The sequence below is a fragment of the Cololabis saira genome, chromosome 2 (assembly GCF_033807715.1).
Source record: "Cololabis saira isolate AMF1-May2022 chromosome 2, fColSai1.1, whole genome shotgun sequence".
Taxonomy (NCBI): Eukaryota; Metazoa; Chordata; class Actinopteri; order Beloniformes; family Belonidae; genus Cololabis; species Cololabis saira.
This window is the reverse complement of record NC_084588.1, coordinates 26,348,399-26,371,979: the sequence shown is the minus strand read 5'-3', so window position 1 is coordinate 26,371,979 and position 23,581 is coordinate 26,348,399. Positions and strand designations below refer to the sequence as shown.

At 40.8% G+C, this 23,581-nt stretch overlaps 1 protein-coding gene across 1 annotated transcript in view; it reads left to right on the top strand.

Moving 5' to 3' along the window:
• Nucleotides 1-23,581, top strand: part of LOC133461048 (ephrin type-A receptor 6-like) — an 88,635-nt gene that overhangs the window by 45,015 nt on the left and 20,039 nt on the right. Inside the window, exons 7-8 of the mRNA XM_061741810.1 lie at nucleotides 3,124-3,279; nucleotides 5,267-5,611. Coding sequence (XP_061597794.1) covers nucleotides 3,124-3,279; nucleotides 5,267-5,611 — 501 coding nt within the window. The remainder of the gene's footprint in view (nucleotides 1-3,123; nucleotides 3,280-5,266; nucleotides 5,612-23,581) is intronic.

Below are 23,581 nucleotides of genomic sequence, written 5' to 3'. Positions count from 1 at the left end.
TGAGCATTAATAACTTGTCATAATCGAAGGAGAACTAATTAAAACGGATGCCCTTAACATGAACCTATATCCGTGTATATATCACGACCACGCCTCCCATTGACCATTATTACGAAACCCAAATAGTCACACATTTTTTTCTGCACAGCAATCACTTGACTTTCTTCATAAAAATGCATCTTTGTAGTTATGTCTTAGTTTAGTTAGCATTTTGACAGTAAAATATATTTAAACATATATGTTTTACCTTGAAATCAACATTATTTAACAAAATATACCCTTTAACATCTTTTTTCTGTAGACATTAAGGTATGTTTTTGCTGAATGGTGAAAGGTTTTATATTGTAAATTTAAATGTACACATCAGAAAAATCTGTAATTTAAACAGAATAATACTGTCAATTTTAGGGTAATTACATGTTTGTGACATTGCAATATTTTAACATTGTTTTTGCTATATTTTTACAGTAAAATTGTGTGATTTCTACATATTATGGCAGTAAAAATCAAAGTTATGCACTGTTTCTTGTTTTAGGGTAATTCAATGTATCTACTACAGTGATGTACCATTTTAGATTTTATGATCTTTTACTGTTGCAATTTGATAGTTTTTTACTGTAATTTCTACAACGATTTTTTAAAACCGTTAACATCTTGTTTCTGTAGAAATGAAGGTATGTTTTTGCTGAATGGTTAAAGGTTTTATATTGTAAATTTAAATGTATACATCAGCAAAATCTGTAATTTAGACAGAATAATAACATTAATTTTAGGGTAATTACATGCTCATGACATTACGGTATTTTCACATAAATTTTACCAACATTTCATATTTCACAGTAAAATTGTATGTTTTCTACATATTATAACAGTAAAAATTAAAGTTATATACTGTTTCTTGGATTAGAGTAATTCACTGTATCTACTACGGTGATATACTATTTTGGATTTATGATCTTTTACTGTTGCTATTTGTCAGTTTTTTACCGTAATGTCAACAAAAACATTTTACTATATTTTTAACATATTATTTATGTAGAAATTACAGTATGTTTTTGCTGAATGTTGAACAGTTTTATACTGTAAATTTAAATGTAAACATCAGCTAAATCTGTAATTTAGACAGAATAATACCATTAATTTTAGGGTAATTACATGCTTGTGATATTACGGTATTTTCCAATTAATTTTACCAAAAAATTATAATTTTACAGTAAAATTGTGTGATTTCTACATATTATTACAGTAAAAATTATAGTTATGTACTTTTTCTTGATTTAGGGTAATATAATGTATCTACTACAGTGATATACTATTTTGGATTTTACGGTCTTTTACTGTTGCTATTTTACAGTTTTTCACTGCAATTTTTACGAACATTTCTTACAGTGTAGGTTTCCTTTTTAGTAGTTTGCTCTTGAGACGGGCAGGTGAAGCGATATTCCGAAAAAATGACAAAGCGTGTTCTGGATTAAAGATCTTGTAAAATCGCTTACCTTTAAGTCAGAGCAGTCTAAATTAGATGCTTTTGGGATGATTGCAAAGGTGATGGCAAAGTATAGCCAGGGTTGGAGTTTTTTAATATAAATCACCTGAACGTCAAGTAAAGAGTCACCAATTCCCTTTGCCATGGTTAAGCTTACACATATGCATTATTTACTGGTGAAATTCAAAGTTCAGCTGGTTGAAACTGTTTCAAAGACCACACTGCGCTATACACAATTAAATATTATCAAATAAACACTCTACTAAGCTTTGATATTAAAGTTCCCATCTCTGGAATTTAAATAACAGCAACGTTGTACTTTTCACCATTTGCTTCACTGATCTGATTGAATGACATCTTACAAAATAATTCAAAGATGGAAACTTAATTATGTGTGTCTTATTTCAATAGGATTAAACAATTAGTCGCATTTATTATTTACCAGGAGTTAAATAGTTCTGTATTCAGGCACAGAGGTAGGCATTATTCATGTGACACTGCATCATACTCACAATGATCAAAAGCTGACGATATCATCAAACGGATTTGTCTCTGTGTTTTTTTTTTTGAGCAGAAGTAATAAAGAAAGATGATAAGAGTAAAAAAAGAAATAAATAATTTTGACTCACTGTTGTGAATCTCTAAGTAAAATGTCAAAAGTATAAAATCCTCCTGGCAGTTTAACTAAACTTCTTGATTGAATTTCTCAGGGTATTACCTTTTGGCTCTATCATTTCATTGTCAGTCATAGCAGGCATATTTATCTGCTAATTTTGAAATTATTACCCACACAAACACTGTGTATTCTCAAACAACTCTCACATTGCAATAAATTCTGAGGAAATTAAATAACTTCAATATTATTGCTGTTCTTCACCGCAGAGGTAAGTCTGGGAAGAAGGAGGCAATCTGCAGTGGTTATGCCATCTTCTGATAAGCCTTATGGGAAAGGGAGACGAAGAGGAAAGCAGAAGGCCAGATGGGAAAAGAAATAAATATTGGAAGAAAGATGAAAAACAAGAAAAAGGTGAAAACTGAGGCAGAGCAAAACAGCTGGTGAAATATTGAAAAGATAAGGGATGGAGAATTGGCTGTATTAGGAAGGCAAAATTGTAGTCAGAGTAGTTGAAAGTGAACCAGCGTAGGCATGGAAAATTGCAAAAACCTCAGTCAGCAGAATGCATGGTTTAAAATCAGACAGTAATTATTTTTTTCGTTGTGCATTATTTGCATATTAATAGTGCCTCTTTTACCTCCCTGAAAAACAAATCTTCCTGGTCTTTATTCAAGGAAATCGCAAACTCTTTTAAACAGCCAAAGAAAGTCTACAGCAAATTTAATGACACATTCATATTAAATTTTTGTTTTAAAATGATGCATATTCCTGCACTGTGAGACAAAGTATTATATCATCTCTTTATATCTTTATAATTATATTCCCCTTATTTTAGACAATTGAATGTTGTGAATCTCTATTCAGAAAAAAGGTTCATTACCGGTGCGTACCTTATCCTGATGAGTTAAAGAGGTTTCAGTGATCTATCGATAATATACTCAACTGAATGAACAGCATGTCCATGAGCAAGATTAACCTTTTCTTTTGTAACTTACTTCTTCTGCCTTTTTTTTCTCTCCAGCCTGTAAGCCTGGCTTCTTCAAGGCATATGCTGGGAACACAAAATGCTCCAAGTGTCCTCTGCAGAGCTCCAGTCACGACCAGGCCGCCACCATCTGTCACTGCGATAAAGGCTTCTATAGAGCCATCAAAGACCCCTCCACGATGGCTTGCACAAGTTAGTATTACATAGAAAAGAAAAAAAGATGACATATTCAAAGAGTATTTGTGTTTTGTATTTCTTCTTAAACTGTTTAAAAATGTAAGTCTTTTATTTGAGTTTTTTAAGACAAAATCCTTAAAGCAGTTCCTCCCTGCCTTTAGATGGCTTACAATTAACTCCTGCGAGGGGAGTGAAGTGTCCAGATAAAACAAGATTCTTCTATTGTTATAATGAAATCAAATAGCTGCGACTCCATTAAAAGATAAACGGGTTTTGGGGCTACTTAGATTCTCTACAGGTAGCTGTTTCTATTTGATCAACTGGGGACACAGAAAGGCCAACGGTCTACTCTCGTGAGTAGACCTGATACAGTAGGATAACCTATATACCCTTTCAGCCAATCATCTTCGTCCTAAAGGTTGGATTCTCTCTTAAGGGGTTGCTGTGGCTCAGGAGGATCCTGGTTGCTAGTTTAATGGCTGGTACGCATGACAAAGGGCCCATGGGAAAGAAATCTACAGTTGTCTTCATGACATCATTAGTGAGTGTGTGTATCATAGAGACAAAAGGTCAGCGTATGAGACAGTCTAAAAATGTCTATATGGGGAATCGTGGCTTTACTCTAAAGCTCATTTTAAGTTTTCACATCGTAAGATAAAGTGTTACAATATTACTTACCAGAATCTCATTTTGATTAAGTAAATTTTTTTTAAGTATTTTATTTTAGAATAAAAATGAATAACAATTCTCGAACCACGTGTTATCCGAGCTGTCGTTGAAGTGGCTCAGTGTTGAGATCCTGAAATAAAATGGTTATTTTTGACTGTCCTTAACTTAAATAGAGTAGTATCCTTATTATTATAATTACTATAATCCCTACAGTGCAATGCTTTTTTAAAATAATAATACATTTCCTTGGTTCCTTGATCATACTCAGAACTAACTTTAGCTTGAAGAGTCATTATCATCAGACAATGTTCAGATTTTTGTGTAATTTTATTTTGTCGGAACCTTATCTTCGGGATGTCAGAAATGTGTATTTCTAAGGCTTATGACTATTATTGAAAAATAGCAAGTAATTGGCCATTTAGAGGGAAGGATGCTGCATATAACATTTGTTGTGGATAATGTGATATAATAGGCTATGTTTTTATGTATGTGCAATAGTTTACTTTATAGATGACTATATGATCAACACATATACCAATATTTTCCTTAATACAAACAGTCAGAACAGTCAATAAGGATTCTCTTTTCATTTAAGTTATAATAACAAAACCAAAGAAGCTGTTAGAAGCTACAAGTATTATTCCCAACGTGTGATTCAGACGCCTACAGTAGGTCTCTCAGACGGTCTGAGTGTGACCTACGCATACTCTCCACAAGTATTAGCTACTCACAGATGTTTTGTTTTGTTGCAGGTGTAAAACTAAAAAGCAGCATGCTGTAATAAAACCCCTCGAGCACCCTGTAGAAGTCTTACCATTTGCATGTTTACACTAATATTCAAAGACACCCATAAACGCTAATCATTTCTTTGGTAAATCAGATATTGTACAGCAGTCCATTAATCCCTCCATCCATGAACTCCTGTTTATCCCAATTCATATATTACAATTCACAATATTTAAAGCCAAACAACCTGTATACCTAGTCTTCATACACACTAAACACATTTGCTAAGGATTGAAGTTATGCTCAGAGGCTGCAGACTTTCCCCGAGCCCACCATCACATCAGCTTCAAGGTCATATCAGTAATGTGACCTGAGAGTACATCCTCTTCACTCAGACACTTCTTCAAATCTCCTGCAGCACAGGCAGCTGTAGGAGACCCTCACCAACCATCTATAAAAACTCTTTAAGTTATTACAGTACATCATTTCCTTTTTGGGAGTACCGTAATAAAGTGTTGTTGAATTGAATGCAATTGGAAAGATCAGTTAAAAAATGGGGTGAGTTTGTCATGAATTTATGTTTTTAATACTTATCTTCTCTTTTCAGGGCCTCCTTCAGCTCCCAGGAACTTGGTTTCACTGATCAATGACACAGCTCTTTTCTTGCGATGGATGGCTCCTAGTGATACAGGTGGCAGGAACGACATCACTTACAACATCCTTTGTCAGCGCTGTGATGGAGGGGACGGCAGCGAGACTCAGTGTGAACCGTGTGAGCCGGACCTGCGGTTCATCCCACGGCCACTTGGTATAGCCGGTACCTCAGTGGCAATATTAGATTTTGCAGTGCAGGCTAACTACACCTTCCACGTGGAGGCTGTGAATGGCGTCTCCGAGCTGGGGGTGGCAGCTCGCTCGCTGGCAAATGTCACCGTCAACACACGGCAAGCCGGTGAGTAGAGATGAGCTGCAGAGTACAACTCTCTGATTCTGTTTATTGACTTTGTCTATTTTTCAGGCCAGGCATTCACTGTTTCTTGCTTCCCTGCTGACATTTTCATCACTGCAGTGAAATTCAGTTAGTAGGTTTTAGACAAATTTCAGATGAATAGTTGGTGTCAACCAACTTCTTTGTCAATATTGATAACATTTGTAATAAAATTCAAATTTTGTTTGCAGCTGTGACTTTCACAATCAATTCTTTTTTTTTTTTATTGATCTTTTTATAAGAAACAACATACACTTAACACATGGAAACGTGTAGTCAAACAGACGCATTATACATTGTCTCCTTTTTTTTTTTTTTTTTTTTTTAAACACACAAAACCTAACAAAGGAACAGAGTCTCTGTAGCGTTAAAAATTAAATAAACAGATGAGCAAGAAATGAAACTGGAAATAAATAAAACATAAAAAAAAACAAATTAAGGAGATGAAAATAAAATTAAGGGAGGGGGGGGGGTCAGTCGGTGGGTAGAGTCTTCAACGCGGTAAAGTGGTCTATGAACGATTGCCATTTGTGAATGAATTTAGCTGAGTTGCCTTTTACAGAGTATCTCACCTTCTCCAATTTAAGAAAAAACATAACATCACTAAGCCAAATAGAAATAGACGGGGACCTGGGGGATTTCCATAAAAGTAAGATACGACGTCTTGCTAAAAGGGATGTGAAAGCCAATACTTCTGACTGTGTGTGGCTGATATGTGAGGAGTCGACAGAGAGTCCGAATATTGCTAAGAGAGGGGCCATACCAACTTTTTTACCCAGAACTTTAGACATGATCACAGAATAATCACTCCAAAATTTCTGTAACCTAGGACAGGAGAAAAACATATGACTTAAATTGCAGGGAGAACCCTGGCATCTGTCGCATAAGTCTGCAACATTCGGATATATTTCCGATAATCGGGATTTTGATAGGTGGGCTCTATGCAGCACCTTAAATTGAATAAGTTCTAGTCTAGCGCAAGGCGTGCTAGATCGTATGCTACGGATAGCTTTATCCCACAGCTCCCCTGTGAAGTCAAGGCCCAACTCTCGTCCCCAACCCTCCCGAGCTTTATCTACAGAATGATCATCAAATGTCATACACAGTGCATATATCTTAGATATCAGAGACTTTTGACTGAGTTTCATAGTTAGAAGATCATACCACGGTTGGTTCGCAGGAAGGGAAGGGAAGCATGGAAACAAAGCAGAGGCACAGTGTCGAAGCTGGAAGTAGCGAAACAAATGGGAGGCAGGCAAATTGAACTTTGACCTCAGATCTGAGAATGTGGAAAAGATACCATCCTTATATAGATCCCTGAAGTGCTTAATGCCCCGGTTGTACCAAATCATAAAAGTGGTGTCTATTAGTTATGGAGGGAACAGATGATTCTTAGTAACAGGTGTATAGATGGATGGAGAAGCAAATTTAAAGTGGCGCCTAAACTGTGACCAAATCTTAAGGGAGGAAAGCACCACAGGGCTATTTGTAAACTTAGAGGGATTCAATGGTAAAGAGGAGGAGAGTAGGGCCGTTACAGAGGATGAAGAGAGTGACTGAGCCTCCAATCTGCACCATAATAACTCAGGAGACTGAAGCCAATAAATTAGTTTGTGAATATGCGCTGACCAATATTAAAGCATAAAGTTTGGTAGTGCTAGACCCCCATTAAATTTACATTTTTGGAGAAGCGAATACCTCACTCTGGGTGTCTTACCGGCCCATAAAAAGTTGGAAACAATTTGGTCAAGTGATTTAAAAAAAGATTTTGGTAGAAATAAAGGAGTGCATTGGAACAAAAAAAGAAATTTAGGCAATACAGTCATTTTCACTGTGTTAATTCTTCCTATCAGCGACAGTGGTAGGGAGTTCCACCTCTGTAAGTCCGCCTTCACTTGAGTTACCAGTGAGGAAAAATTAGCGGTGAAAAGAGAGGGCAGAGTGCGGGTCACATTAGATTGTTTGAGTTGTAGAGCAGAGGAGTTTATGGGGAAGCATTCACACTTGTTAAGATTGACCTTATAGCCGGAGAAGGATCCATAATTCTTCAACAGAGATAATATTGGTGCAATGCTGGTTAAAGGGTCAGATACATATAAAAGGAGGTCGTCTGCATAAAGTGACAATTTGAGTTCCACATTGGACCTAGAGACTCCGCGAAATAGAGGAAGAGTTCTTAGAGCAATTGAAAGTGGTTCGACGGATAGAGCGAATAGCAAAGGGGAGAGAGGGCAGCCCTGTCTCGTGCCACGTGATAATGTAAAATAAGTGGAGTAGTTGTCATTGGTGTGAATGCTGGCCTGAGGGGAAGTGTAAAGAAGTCTAATCCACGATATAAACCTGTGTCCAAATCCGAATTTATGAAGTGTTGCAAAAAGATAGTTAAATTCGACACGATCGAACGCTTTTTCAGCATCAATTGCGATAACAACTTCAGGGAGTGGAGAAGAATCTTTAGAGAGAATCACATTAAGAAGTGTACGAACATTATAAAAGAGCTGGCGTCCCTTGATGAAACCATTCTGCTCCTCAGATATGATGCTAGGAAGGATCTTATCAAGACGAATTGCTAGTGCTTTGGCTAAAATTTTGACATCCACATTCAGTAAAGACAAGGGCCTGTAAGAAGTGCATGATTCAGGGTCCTTGTCCTTCTTCAAAAGGAGGGCAATGGACGCCTGCATTAAAGAGGGAGGCAATGAGCCATGATCAAGGGACTCATTGTACATTGAGAGTAAAAGGGGGGCTAATTTGTCTTTGAATTTTTTGAAAAACTCAGCTCCGAACCCATCGGGACCAGGGGCCTTGTTGCTTTGCGTAGCTTCAATGGCGGCAGCAATTTCTTGCAAGCTGAAAGGAGCATCGAGGCCATTAGCCACATCCAAATTAATAGTAGGGACAGTGATATTATCAAGAAAGGAGGTCATTTCTGCTGTGTCAAGTGGAGATTCTGACTCATAGAGAGAGGAGTAGTATGACTTAAAAATTGTGTTGATGGCGATTGGATCGGTGGTAAGTGTGCCATTAGAATCTCTAATGCTGGGAATCAGTCTCGACGTTGCTTGCCTTTTTAATTGGTGAGCCAATAACCTGCTTGGTTTATCGCCGTGTTCATAATAGTTGGCATGAGCGCGTAATAGGAGCCGTTCAGAATCGGCTGTCGCTATAAGATCGAATTTTGACTGCAAATCAAGCCGTTGTTTCAGTAAACTCGGACTTGGGTTAACTGAGTTTAGTCTGTCTGTGTCCTGAATTTTAGATGTGAGCTCCTGTAATTTAGCCCTGCGGATTTTACTGGCGTATGCTGAATAAGAGATAATCTGTCCTCGCAAATATGCTTTGAGTGATTCCCATACTAGCGAAAAACTGGTAGAGTCTGTTTTGTTTAATGCAATGAAATCATCTATTGAAGCAGATATAGAAACATTAAATGCATCGTCGGATAAAAGCAATGGATTAAACCTCCAGGGAGAAGAAAAACGGGGGCGCTCAGACCATGTTATATTCAAAGTTAGAGGGGCGTGATCCGAAATAACAATTGGGTGGTATACGACAGAAGTAACTTTGGGGAGAAGAGAGCCATCAACAAAAAAATAGTCAATACGTGAATATGACTGATGTACTTGAGAAAAAAAAGAGAATTCCTTATCTCCAGGATGTGAGAACCTCCACGGATCAACAAGCCCGTTCTTGACTGTAAAATCGGTAATAGATTTTGACATAGAGGATTGAGTCAAAGTACGAGGATTCGAACGGTCCAAAGAAGGATTAATAACACAATTCAGATCACCGCCCAGTATTGTAATATGCGTATTTAGGAAAGGGAGGTTGCCAAACAGCCTATCCGTAAAATTGGGGTCATCAAAATTAGGGGCATATATATTCACCAACAATACAGGGTTACAGTATAGAGTGCCCGCAACAATAAGATATCTACCATTCTTATCAGATATTGTCCTGGAGACGGAGAAATTGACTCTTTTGTTGATCAAAATTGCTACTCCTCTAGACCTAGAATCAAAATTTGAATGAAAAATATCACCCACCCAAGCTCGTTTGAGTCTGAAATGATCTTTATTTCGCAAATGAGTTTCCTGAAGGAAAGCTATGTCAGTGTCTAAGCGTTTCAAATGTGAAAAAATCTTTGATCGCTTAATTGGATTATTCACACCTTTAACATTCCAGCTAGTGAATGTAATGTTTGATCCAGTATCAGGCTTGCGCAGATTACGATCGCTCATAGGCATTCTCTGAGAGAAAATAAGACCGACTCACCCACCACCAGAGGAGATATAAGGAAAAAAGGTAAAAGGGAAAACCAAAACAAACAAAACTCAGGAGTATATACATACCTACAGAGACAAAAAGCCAACATCCCATAACCCCCGCCCACCCACCCAACGCACATTAGATGATCCCATCCCCAAACGATGGAAACAGCCGTGCTGGCTTCAAAGGAAGCCATTCTCGAAAGGAGATGCTTTCGACTGTAAAGCTAGATACAAAAACGAAAACAAAATTAGCTCCTGCAGAGTTAAAACCTTAAAAAAAAAAAAAAAAAATATGAGGCATATGAAACCAACAATCTGAGCCATTCTGACGATCGCTGTCTTGTCAGGGTAACAACAAACGTTAATTAAAATTAAGGAGAACTTTGGCCTATAGAACATTGATATATACATATATGTACTCGCACACCCACACAGACACGCACACACATGCACACAATTTAAGCAAAGACAGGGGTGCGTGCATATTTTCTAATCAAGGCATCATACCAGAGAAATGATTAGGCCTTCAATTTTAAACGGTGTTGTTCCCATTGATAGTTAGAAGAGAAGAAAAAAAAAAAAATAACTATTGATAAATAAATAAAAAAAAAAAAATAAAAAAAAAAAAAAAAAAATATTTAAAAAAAAAAAAAAAAAAAAATTACGACATAAAGTCCAATTTTCTGAATTGACTCAGTCACTCACCCCGGGCCAGAGTCCCGCATGGAGGCATACGAAACCAACAATCTGAGCAATTCTGACGATCGCTGTCTTGTCAGGGTAACAACAAACGTTAATTAAAATTAAGGAGATCTTTGGCCTATAGAACAATGATATATACATATATGCACTCGCACACCCACACAGACACGCACACACATGCACACAATTTAAGCAAAGACAGGGGTGTGTGCATATTTTCTAATCAAGGCATCATACCAGAGAAATGATTAGGCCTTCAATTTTAAACGGTGTTGTTCCCATTGATAGTTAGAAGAGAAAAAAAATAAATAAAAATTAATAAATAAAAAAAAAAAAAAAAAAAAAAATTAGACATAAAGTCCCATTTTCTGAATTGACTCAGTCACTCACCCCGGGCCAGAGTCCCGCATGGACAGCAAGCTGGATAAATCGTCCCAGAAAATTAGCTGGTAGTCACTTTTTTTATTTTCCTGATGAATGCCAGGGCTTCATCTGGCGACGTGAAGTCACGCTGCTGGCCATCATGGGTTACACGCAGCCGGGCGGGGTACAGCAATCCATACCGGACTCCTTCAATCTCCCGCAGCTGACGGCGCACGTCATTAAAGGCAGCGCGCGCCCGCGCTGTCTTGGCTGTGTGATCCGGGAACACGGAGATGCTCATACCCCGGACTTTTATCCGCTGCCGCTCTCTCGCCTTTCTCAGGATGTCAGCGCAGTCGGTGTAGTAATGGAGCCTTGCCACTATTGCGCGGGGCCGCTCCCCGGTCTTCGGTCTCGGCATGAGGGTGCGGTGGGCTCTATCCACCACCGGCTCTGCGTCGAGGGAGAAGGCTTCCGCCAGGAGCCTGGAAACACCTGCTGCAGATGAAGAGTCAGGATCCTCCTCCGGGACGCCAATAATCCGCAGGTTCTGCCGACGGGACCTTTACTCCAAATCCTCGCATCTGTCCTCCAGCCTCACATATTCTTTCGACAAGTGATCAACTTTTTTCTGGAGAGCAACGATGTCATCTGAGCAGCTTGAGAGCGAGAGCTCGATCCCAGCGACCGTGGCTGCGAGACCCGCGACGTCCGCCTTCATGGAGGAAATACTGCCAGAAAGATCAGCTTTAAGGGAAAGCAGCTCGGACTTAATGGACGTTAAATTCTCGTTCAGTGCTTGCTGAAGCTCTGACCTAAATACAGCCGCAACATCATTGCGAAGAGCGGAGAGAAGTTCGGTTTTAAGCCGGCTGAACTCCGCAGCTGGAACCTGCGCAGCGCAGGTGCTCTCCGGAGGAGGGGAATCACCGTGGGGCGAGGAGACGGCATGAGCAGCAGGCCGCGGGTTAGCTGGAGGGTTATTCCCCGCTTTGAAGGACTTTGGAGGCATTTCCGTGGTAAGTCGTCGAAGTAACCGCGTTGAAAATAAGTTAGTTAAAACCAAAGCCGTGGGAGTGATACAAAAAGTGCCAATAAATGCTGAATTAAAATTAACTCTGCAGGAGCTCCGCTAATTACGTCTCACCCCATGTAAAGCTAAGCCGGAAGCCCCTTTCACAATCAATTCTGAAACATTTGGCTTGGTGTAACTTGCACAAAAACCCAGAACATATAGTGACATGTCATTATTTTGATTTGCTTGCCTTTACAAAACAAAGCCAGCAGATTGGTTCATCTTTGATATGACAGAGATGCAAAGATTAAAAACACAAAATCACTTTGCATTCACCATTGCTACCTGATGAAACGCATGCATGCTTTTGCCTTTCAAGCCTGGAACAACACACACATTAAATCAGACTTAACAAAACAAACAAACCATTACCTTTATTTTTATTTATATATATATATATATATATATATATATATATATATATATATATATATATATATATATATATATATATATATATATATATATATATATATATATGTAAGTCGCTTTGGATAAAAGCGTCTGCTAAATGACAGTCGAAGTATATATCTGCTATAATCAGTGGATGAAAAAAATAAAAGGTGGAAAGTTTGAAACTTTTCAGAAAACTGTCAGATTTTAGAAGACTTTAAAACAAAGCATTAGCAGCAGGGTTTTGATTAGCAGCTGTTCGTCGCTACCTTACTGTAGACACAGTGTTATGTCTGGTAGTTCACAGACATACACTAAAAAGGTTCTGTCACTTTAAGAACTGTTGCTGTTTACGACACTCCCCGTTCCGGTTTACGGCAGTCAGTGGTTTGACATGCCTTCTTGTTTTCTGGTCTGAATAAATGGAGTCACGTCAGCTCCGACCTGAGTTACGTGTAACAGGTTGAATCTGCGTTGGAATGCGCGGCTAGCTTTTCAACTCCCCCGCCCTCACAGACACAGACAGTGGGCGCGCTCTGCTCACAGACGCCCCTCCTTCATGTGAGTGCAGACAGCGGGGAGGAGAATATCCTACTAGCCGCTCGGCCACACGATCACCACCAACAGCAGTGTGGGAACTGTGGCTCCTCTGCACACAACTCAAGAGCCCAGAACTGCCCTGCCCGTGGTAAAACGTGCTCCAACTGCGGAAAATTAAACCACTTCCACAAAGTCTGCAGGTCTGCCCCAGCTTGAGCCTCTCAGCCACCCACTACCACCACAGTCATCCACAACGTTAGCTCAGCACGAGCACCGTTCAAAACATGCTCGGTAATGGTTGGAGATGTCACTCTGCCCCTCCTCCTGGACACAGGGGCCACAGTGTCTCTCCTGAACCTGGCGACTGTTACACAGTTTTTCCCCTGCGAGCCACTTGGACCGGCCACCACCACCCTGCGTGGTTACGCCAACTCCAAGATTGACATTGTGGGCTCCCTTCAGCTGCCTGTAAAATACGGAGATAAGACACTGCCAGTTTTTAGGTTCAATGTTGCACGCCACGGGGCCAACCTCCTGGGCCTCGACCTCTTCACCAGCCTCGGTTTCCGCCCTGCTGGACACCACCGGCTCAGAGATCAACGCCGTTGTCATCCCCTGGCAGCAACAGTGGCCTGCGCTGTTCAGCGGGGTGGGCTGCCTCGTGGGTTTCGCCCACCAGCCCCTGTTGGACCCGACTGTGACGCCTGTCATACAGCCCCTCCGTCGTTCTCCCCTGGCCCTCCGTGATGACATCTGCTCAGCTGCAGGGTATGCTGGATGACGACATCATCGAGCAGGTGAACGCGTCACCCTGGATCTCCAACTTGGTGGTGGCCAGGAAGAAGTCTGGGGGGCTGCGACTCTGCGTGGACCTGCGAGCGGTGAACAAGGCCATCATCCCCGACAAATACCCCCTGCCAACCACAGAGGAGCTCACTGCCCAGTTCCACGGGTCCACCGTTTTTTCTAAACTGGACCTCCGCCAGGGTTGCCTCCAGGTGGCATTACACCCCGAGAGCCGCAACCTCACCGCGTTTATCACCCACAGAGGGGTGTTCCGCTATAAGCGCATGGCGTTTGGGCTAAGCTCCGCCCCCAGCTGCTTCCAAAAAATGATGGCCTCCGTCTTCGCAGGTATACCGGGTGTGGCCGTCTACCTGGATGACATTGTGGTTCATGGGGCCACGGTCGGGGTACACGATGAGCGCCTGCACAGGGTGTTCAGTGCAATGGCCAAGCATCACCTCACACTCAATGGCGAGAAGTGTGTCTTCGCCGCACCAGCCATTGACTTTGTCGGGTTCCGCCTCTCAGCGGGTGGCACGTACCCGCTCCACTCAAACACAGAGGCCATCCACCGTGTCCCGGAGCCAACCTCAGCCCCACAGGCGGATTTCTACCTGGTCTCAATTACCTGGACACATCTCGTGGCATAACTCCAATTGTCCAAAAGCTGCCATACTCCCTGCATGACAAGTGTGTCTCTCTGGCATCTCGTTACAAGGAAAAACACAGGATATCTTACCCACCTTTCTCCTTCTTCGCAAAGTTTGTTTGCAATCAAGCCAAAATACTCAACGACCGAAGCTTTGCCCCACTCACAGGTGGTTGGAGCATAGGAAAAGCAGAGTATTCCTTTAAGCACAACGAGAAACCACCCGTTTCTGTCAAAAAGACAGAGGTCTCAATAGACTCTGACAGCTGCCATGAAAGCATCTCAGAAAAAAGGATGGCCGATCCAGACAAGCAATGCCCGCTCCACAACAAACCACACCCCCTTAGGAACTGCCGTGGTTTTAGGAGCAAATCCTTGGTTGAGAGGAAAGCCTACCTTAAAGAGAAGAACATTTGCTATAGGTGCTGTGCATCATCCACCTAGCCAAAGACTGTGGAAAAGATGTTCAGTGCAGAGAATGTAAGAGTGACAGCCACCCTACTGCACTACATCCAGGGCCGGCCCCGTGGATAACTGAGATTTCTGTAACCACAGGATATCAAGGCGGGGAGCATGGGGAAGTAGTCTCTCAAGCTGTCACGTCGAAATGCACCGACATCTGTGGGACTACAGTCAGGTCAAGATCGTGCTCCAAGATCTGTCTCATCAGGGTTTATCCAGCAGGCCAAAGAGAGAGAGCTGTTAAGGCCTTGATGAGCAAAGCAACAAGTCCCTGGCAAGAACAGAGTTTTTTGTATTTTTTAAAGATTTTTTGGGCTCTAGTGGCCCTTTATTGAAGATGCAGACTGGAAAGGGGTAGAGAGAGAGAATGGGGACGACACGCAGCAAAGGTGCGCAGGCCGGGATTCGAACCTGCGACCGCTGCAGGAGGAGGACTGTAGCCTCAGTATATGAGCTGCTGCTTAACCCACTACACCACCGAGCGGCCCAAGAACCCCAAGAGTTTTTTTTAACTGTTTAGTATTACAGAGGGCACGGCACCATACACCCTAAAGACCTGCTCGGGAGTCATTGAAACCACAGGGCGAAGAGCTAACAATTTCATCATGGAGTCATTAGATGGCAAAACCCACATTCCACTCCCCACTCTAATCGAATGTGACACGCTTCCATAATCCGAAATCCCCACGCCTGAGATCGCCAGACACTATGGACACCTCAAGCGGGTTGTGGGCAGGATCCCAGCTCTAGAGTCCTCTGCACCCATCCTTATCCTGCTCGGCCGAGACATACCACGAGTACACAAGGTTCGAGAACAATGCAATGGACCCCACAACGCCCCCTACGCCCAGCGTCTTGACTTAGGCTGGGTGATTGTAGGAGAAGTCTGTCTCGAAAGAGCCCACAAACCAGATTTTGCCAATGTCTACCGAACTAATGTGCTGAGTAACGGACGCACATCTCTCTTCGATCCTTGCGCTAACAGCCTCCACATCAAAGAGAAGTTCAAACCTCCTCAAACCCTCAGATCAAGGTGATGCGCATGAAGTCGGGGTTGGAGAGGTTGCGTAAGGCCATCGGTGGAAACGCCCAGGTGCTCGAGATACCTGCCACGAGGCTCTGGGCTGCAAAGAACGGGACGGCCCGGGTCTTGCCCTTCAACCAGGCTTTGGCAAAGCCTCCAACCACTGCCTGATCAACAGTCCGGAGTTCAAGAGTCCGGTACTCCTGTCAAAAACGCTCATCAGCGTACAGGATGAATGTAAAGGAGTCCCGCAGTCTGGCGTTTCACCCTCTCAGATCAACCTCCCAGGGCTGCTGGGAGTTCTGTCTGGGAGCGGTTCCTCCTCAAGCTGAAGCTGAGGAAGCAGAGCAGGAAGAAGTACAGGAAGAAGTACTTGCTGCTACTCGAAGGGACATAGTGGTATAGTATATTATACCAGGCGGCGAGTGTGCTGCCCTTCCATAGACTCTGTAGATGTTGTAGATGCTGTGCTTTTTGTCCATGTACACTTGCCGTAGTTTCTTGTCTACTGAAGAAAGCTGTTAAGCAAAGCTGTTATTTTTCCCTAAACTTGTTTTTTCTCTGCTGAACCCTAAAGAGCATATGTCTTTTCACTATTCTGCCCTTACTAGGACGTAGAGATGATTCCTAGCTTGGCAGATAGCTAAACAGTGCTTCTGACAGTAAACATCCTAAACGTCCCTGCTGTCTCCTGGATGTTTATTTAAGAACCTGTTTAGCTATCTGCCAAGATAGGAATCATATCTATGTCCTAGTAAGGGCAGAATAATCCCACTAACGGACCAGTTTGGATGGCACATTTCAAAAAAACTTTTTTTTAGATCAGCTCATTTTTCTTATTTGCAGTAAACACAGATCAAAAACTCACCTTTACCTTTCTATTTGTTATTGTTAAATAACAAGATTTTAGTACAATTAAAGATCTATGTTACATTGTACATTCCAAAATGAATTGTGATGGATCATAGCCGATGACTATGATCTAATTGAATAAAGGTTTGAAATTGACAGCACCAAAAAAAGTTGACATCTTTATGCATATCTACTCTACCTGATCCATGCTTAAAGGATTGTCTGTTTGAGTGCAACAAGTGTAAATATAAGACAGTATTTACCTCCTGAGCAACTTAAATTTTATTCCACAACATCTTCACTCCTCCTAATGAGTCGATATGTAAAACAGCCTTCTGACCCTTGCAGAGTCTCTGTAAGCCGACATAATGGTAATTAGTAGACCGATATGACCTGAGGTCGGCTGCTCCACAAGTTCTTAAAAGATCATTGTCTCAAGCTCGAATTTGCAAAAATAAGATACCTGAGGTTCAACCTAAGCTTTATATTTCAAGGACAGGAACACTGATGGAATAATTGATGAATAAGGTCGAGATGAAGGATGGGAAGAGAACGGATTAATAAATTATGCAGTGATATACGTGCACATTTTCTCCCCTTTCAGCAAGCACAGCAAGCTAATTGGGATGCAATCTTGAGGAGAACAAGACAGATACTTGTCAATTAGTTTTCTGCACTATCACATATTATGTTTGCAATAATGGGCTGCTTTAATTGTACGAGGACTGTTTGACAGCTAACAATATGGAATTAAGGTTTCTTTAGGGTTGAACACAAATCATAGATATTTTAGGGTATTCCACATCTTGATTATCTATCTCACACTTGGAAGTAACAGCTGCACAAACTTACCAGTTACTTCATTAAGATTAATATGATTGACAAGCAACTCATGACATGATATGAAAAAGGTTAACTGGAGGAAAAGGATTCCTAAAACTGATCTAAAAGTTAATGAGTAGACGGTTCATTTCTCTTATCTAATAACTCCTCTCTAGATTAGCACAAAAGCCTGCAAGCACATGAAACCAGCCAGAATCCAGTTTGGTTTTCTCATGCACTTAATTATTCACTTAAATATTAATTAGTGACAGCTGATGAGAACTGTCACAATATTTATAAGTCTAAATGGCAAAAGTGCCCAACATAAGAAGCCCTCCAGGATGTATTTCACCCAGACCACAGTCGGTCATGGTGTGACCAAATCATTTTTCAGGCCCACACGCTATAATTCTCCTCTCATATGCAGTGAGAGGCTTGCTGTGAATAATAAATGCCTGAAAAACATCCACCTTTTCTACATTGATCCCATTTATCATGCATTTATTATGCATCCACTGGTAGGCATGTAGTCTCCCAGGTCCTTACAGCTCCTGTTTGATGCAGTCCATGCCTCTTCCAATGTCTGTTTTGATTATTGTTTGTTTGTTGGGCAGTCTCCAATGTTTGCTTTCCAACTTGATCATTCAACAACGGTGGAACCATGAGGAGGTTTAGAAAAAACAATAATTTCTAATGAAATTGTTGTCAACTCCTAGCAAATTACTAACAGTTTAGTATAAAACAAGGCTTCTACATTTACTGTAAGTAAACTAATCATAACTGTAATGTTGTTGTTGGTTTTTTTTAAGTTAGGGGAAAAGAGTGAAGTTCTGAAGGAAATTTTTCAGAAAAGGTATGGAGAAACGTTGCTTGGGCTCTGACAGACAGGGACAACCTGAGAGGGGTAGAGTCAGGCGAGTTTGTTGATTTTGTCAGTATCATAAAAGATGGAGCCCTTCCACATTTAGGTTTGTAAAAGTTTCAAGGCAGAAGTGTGTTCACTGGTCATGACCATGGCAAACACCTTATGTCTTTCTTGAGTGACACATTTAGATTCAGTGAGGGAGGTGGAAGCATCAGGGCCAGGAAGGAAAAAAATCCAAAGTAACAAACGCAGGTTTCAATGACAGCACAAGGGACAGCAGCAGATTTAATGAGGACAACCTCACTGCCAGCAACACTGTCCTTCTCACATTTTCTCTCTAGAAATGTTTCCGTCTATTCTCACCCCCAACATTGAAATGAATATTCCGTCCTTGCTTATCTGGCCAAACCAACAGCAAGTCTCTTAAGTTACTTTGCCACCTGTGCAAATAGCTGATCATCATTTATGAACCGAATCGGGTGCATTTATGAAGATGTAGATTCTTTTGTATAGCCCTTACAAGAAGTCACTCCAAACATTAAACTACATTAATCACATAACCAGCCACAGAGAGATGTAGCTCATAAATAAATCAATAAAATCCTGGACACTGATATGCACGTGCTATAATGTAGAGTACAGGATTTTTTTCTTAAATCCTGCCCACAACTACTGGATTTCTTGCCGCCCTCACTTACTGCACCCCCAAATGTTGTGACAATCCTGTCACAATAGTTCCATTATCTTCGGACTTCCCTCTGTCCTCCATTAAATGTATTAAAGACTTGAGCACAATTGTGACAGCTTACCAGCTGAAAAATGTGTCCATATACAAGACTTGCCTTACTTATTGGAGAGCCCTGTTTAAATCTCCGTCTAAACTTTTACCGAGTCCATACTAAAGCTGCCTTAGTGCAGCCAGCTTAGCAAAGAACTGTAACATAATCACGCCATGACTAAATAAAACATGCATGTATTACACGAGTTATTTCTGAACTGCAGTACTATGATATGTTAATATGTTAAGTGAAACTATTTCAGTAGCGTTTACACAGCAGCTTGAACATTTCAAATAACCGATATCATGGGGAACCCAGACATTATTTCTAGTTAGTTATCTGCGTCTGAGACAATGGCACACAACATCTATTTTGTCTTATATTAAGAGTAAATTATAATATCCCGACACTAACAACACCCTGACACTATTAATCAGCATCACTTGTTAGGTGCTTATTTAAGGAGTATTTGCATTATTTAAGTTATTTCCTCTTCTGACATTATTCCTGTCGCCATCAGGCATGAGCGCCATTGCTGCTTGTACATACATCATCACATTGTTACATTTAGGACCGTCTTGTTTTCTGGAAGCACGAACTGTCTCAGAATCAGCACAGAAATTTTGGTGGCAACACAACAGACGTCTTGACTGTTTTTTCTCGTTTTTTTTTTTTTATAAATTTTTGCTCATCAGACACATCCCTGTGCAACCATGCCATGCTAAAGCATACTGTACCTCTTCCAACCGTGCTAGAGACCTAGCGTCATAACTTGCTTGATCACAAAAGGGAGCACTCAACAAGTCAAAGATTGCCAGACTTCAGTTATCAGTCGTGCTTGGGACCAGTGTGGACTGCCTGAGTGATTTTTTGGGGGTTGGAAAAAATAAAATTCTTTGTTCCAAGAGTAAAAGTCATTAATCACTTCAACCCATGTTAACACAGCTAATAAGAGTCTTTCCCCCAAGAGATCATTGTGATTAACTGTAAGATATAATTTACAAATAACCCCATGATTAAAATAAATTTGAATTAAATTAAAATAAAGTAATTCATCCATGCATCATTTATTATGTGTCTGCCGCGGTGGCGATGCAGTTCTGTTACACACTCTATGGAGGTCACCCAGTTTTGTCGGTTAACAACAGATTGTGTGTTGTTGTTACATATTACAACCTAAAAAAAATCACTGCTTCAGTTGTTATTCTGCTACATTCTTTTCTGGAAACAAATATAAATGTGTGTCACAGTATGTGTTCATTGGTGTTGCATTTTTCATTCAAAATCTTCCACACATAATTTACTGTGGTCAAGTGAAGAGAGCAAGCCAGTACCTGTACCTGTTCTCTGTTCTTCCTTTACCGAACCTTTGTAATGTGTGTAGAAAGTAGATTTACATTGTATATTGATAAATGGATAGATGTCACTGGAAAATGGTGCCTTAAAGACAGCATGTGTGTGTCTGAGATGTCAATGTCCTTCTTTGCATTAAAGCTTTCATCACAGTAGAGTAACTTCTATTGGCCAAAGGCACTAATGTAACAGATACCATCACAGAATCTAGATTTCTAAATTGTTGCTAATAAAAGTTTGGTATTTTTCACCCATGCTCCAAAGCACACTGCACCCACGTCTTCAGAGAAAGAATCTGGAATATTGATTCACCCGACCACAATATGTGTATCCGCTGGGAGATGGTCTCCCTCAAATGCCTTTGAATCTGGCTCTGGACAAGGTGAACACAGGGCTTCTTCTTTTTCCTGGAACAGTTTCAGGCGGCATTTGTAAATGGCGCTCCGCTTTGAATTTTGCAGTCGCAATGAATTATAGAATGATATTATCTTTTATTCCTTTCATAAAGAATGGCCCATTGTTTCCTGTGCTAAAACAGATCATAAAAGAAGCAGAGAAGCCCATGCCTGTGATAGAGGTTTCAACCAGCTCTCATCGCTGCTGAACTTGCATACTTTGTGGTAATTTTACTCAGTTTACAACCTTCAGCAAAAACAATCTACACAACTGGAATCCAAGCCTTAGTGGATGCTTATTTTATAGGCAGAATCTTCCTGTTGGTATATTTATAAACTTTCTTCTGTGTTTCTATTTACAATGGATTTGGTCAGTTAAGATTTTCTTTGTGTTTTGGTCTGTTGAAGCTCAAACAACTGACATCATTTTGGCTGGATCGTAGAAAGACATTCCAATTTTTTTCTGGAAATGGGATTTGTACAATAGCAATTTAATTTAGTTGTATGATACAGGATAGAATAACCTGGTATATTTACATTCACTCTTTTATGCATATAAATAGTATATCATTCTGCTTGTTTTGAGTTTTTTAAATGACTCACAATCTGAAGTGATTAAGTGATGATTAAACCTAAATTATCTTATAAATGTAAATGAACCACTAAAATTTACAGTACTGGCAGGGGTGGACTGGCCATCGGGCATACCGGGCATTTGCCCGGTGGGCCGATGAAAGAAAGAGCCCGGCCCAAAATCACCATCGGCCGGCCCGATTTTGGGCTGGCCGATTTTTATTTTTTTTGGCCCGGGGAGGCCCATCGGCCCATTTGATTTTGTTTTTTACCTGACAACAACTGGTACCACTGGCCGATTGGTTATGATGAGTTAGATTGGTTATGGGCTGAAGTCTCGCGCCCCAAGGGGCCTGGCGCCCCAAGGGGCCTCGCGCCCGCGCCCCAAGGGGCCTCGCGCCCCAAGGGGCCTCGCGCCCCAAGGGGCCTCGCGCCCTGGGCGTTTTTTTTTTTTTCAAATTTTTTTTCAAATTTTTTTTCGTTTTTTCCCTTATAAATATCAACAGTCACGTTCCATTACAGACCTAAATGTGTACTAGTCTGTGCATATCAATAAATATATGTGCAATGATGCGCGTGTCTGTTGTTCAGTACAACTGCGTCAAACCAAGCGCAGACACAAGGTGCTCTGATCCAGACGGTGGAGTTGGAACAAACTGTCACACAATGTCGAGAGAACGAGACAGAATCAGGAAATTTCCATCAGGGGATGAAAAAAGAAAAAAAACTAAAGAAAATGGAAGAGTTTAATGCCTCTCTGAAAGGCTTGTTTGATAAATTTGTTACAAAAATCACCGATCCAACCGGGTCTCAAGCAGCCGTGGGGCCCCGCGTCGAGGCAAGCCAAATGATGATGAGGCAGGGGAAGTTATCCAGTATTTTGTTAATGTGAGAGTTAAAATTGCGCATATAGACACCCGATCCGACCCGAAAAACCCCAAAAATTTCGCGCGCGCTCGCTACACTCACGCGCGAGGGCCCCCCCCCCAGCCTGAGAATCACAGGACTTACAGTATCTGTGGTGGTGAAAGAAGTCAGCAGTATGAATTTGAAAGATGTGTGAGCATCCCTTCATGATAAACAGAGGGGGAACGCATTCTGACAGCAGTATTTCACGCTGTCAGAATGCGTTCCCCCTGTTTAAAATGGGTTAATATATCATTGTAGATATCTGAAATGTTCTTTTTGACTAGGAACAATTGAATTACAGATATCTGCAACACATATCCAGTCTAGCTATTAAATGTTAAAACGGCTTGCCATACAAGTTTGCTGGTCTACTCAGAAACAGTACTAAGTACATCTATAACGGGACTGGGGGGGATGGTGTAGGTTTAGGTTTATTAGACAAGAACATACACACCAACAAGACAGTGTACAAGCGGTGTTACAAGAACGTTTGTTTTCATTCATAGGCTTCATTTTCTTTCCATCAATACCTGGTGGGCCGGTCTAGGCTCAAAATGCCCGGGCCGATTTTTTGTCCCAGTCCAGCCCTGAGTACTGGATATTTACTGATTTGTTTAGCTGTACTTTTATGAAAGTGTTCATAATTATGCTCAAGAAAGCAATGTAAGAAGCTCTAGTTGAGATCACATTCAACAAAGCAGAACACTTATAAATGCAGCATAGTGTACATGTGCAAAACCACCTCATAACAATACTTTATAAATCTCTAAAGTTTGATATTACGTTTGCTTGTTTTGGAGTTTAGCTATTAAAAGGATTTCTTCTTTTCAATTGTGTGAGGGTAGGGGTGCAATTTATCTTTTGTAAATGGACCGTCCATTTGTAAATTGTATATCAATTTACTAATAACCTCAATTAAGAAGCAGGATGCGTTCACTGTCTTTGAACGGATTGAGGATCCGTTGTCTATGATTCCAATTTAAAAAGAAAATGTTTACATTAATCAGTTCTTTAATAGCAAAGGAATATCTATTCAGTTATGAATTCCCAGGAGTCACTAGTCGCATCTTGACTAGCTATTTGTCTGTACTTTCCTGCACAGTTAATTTCGCAGTAAAACA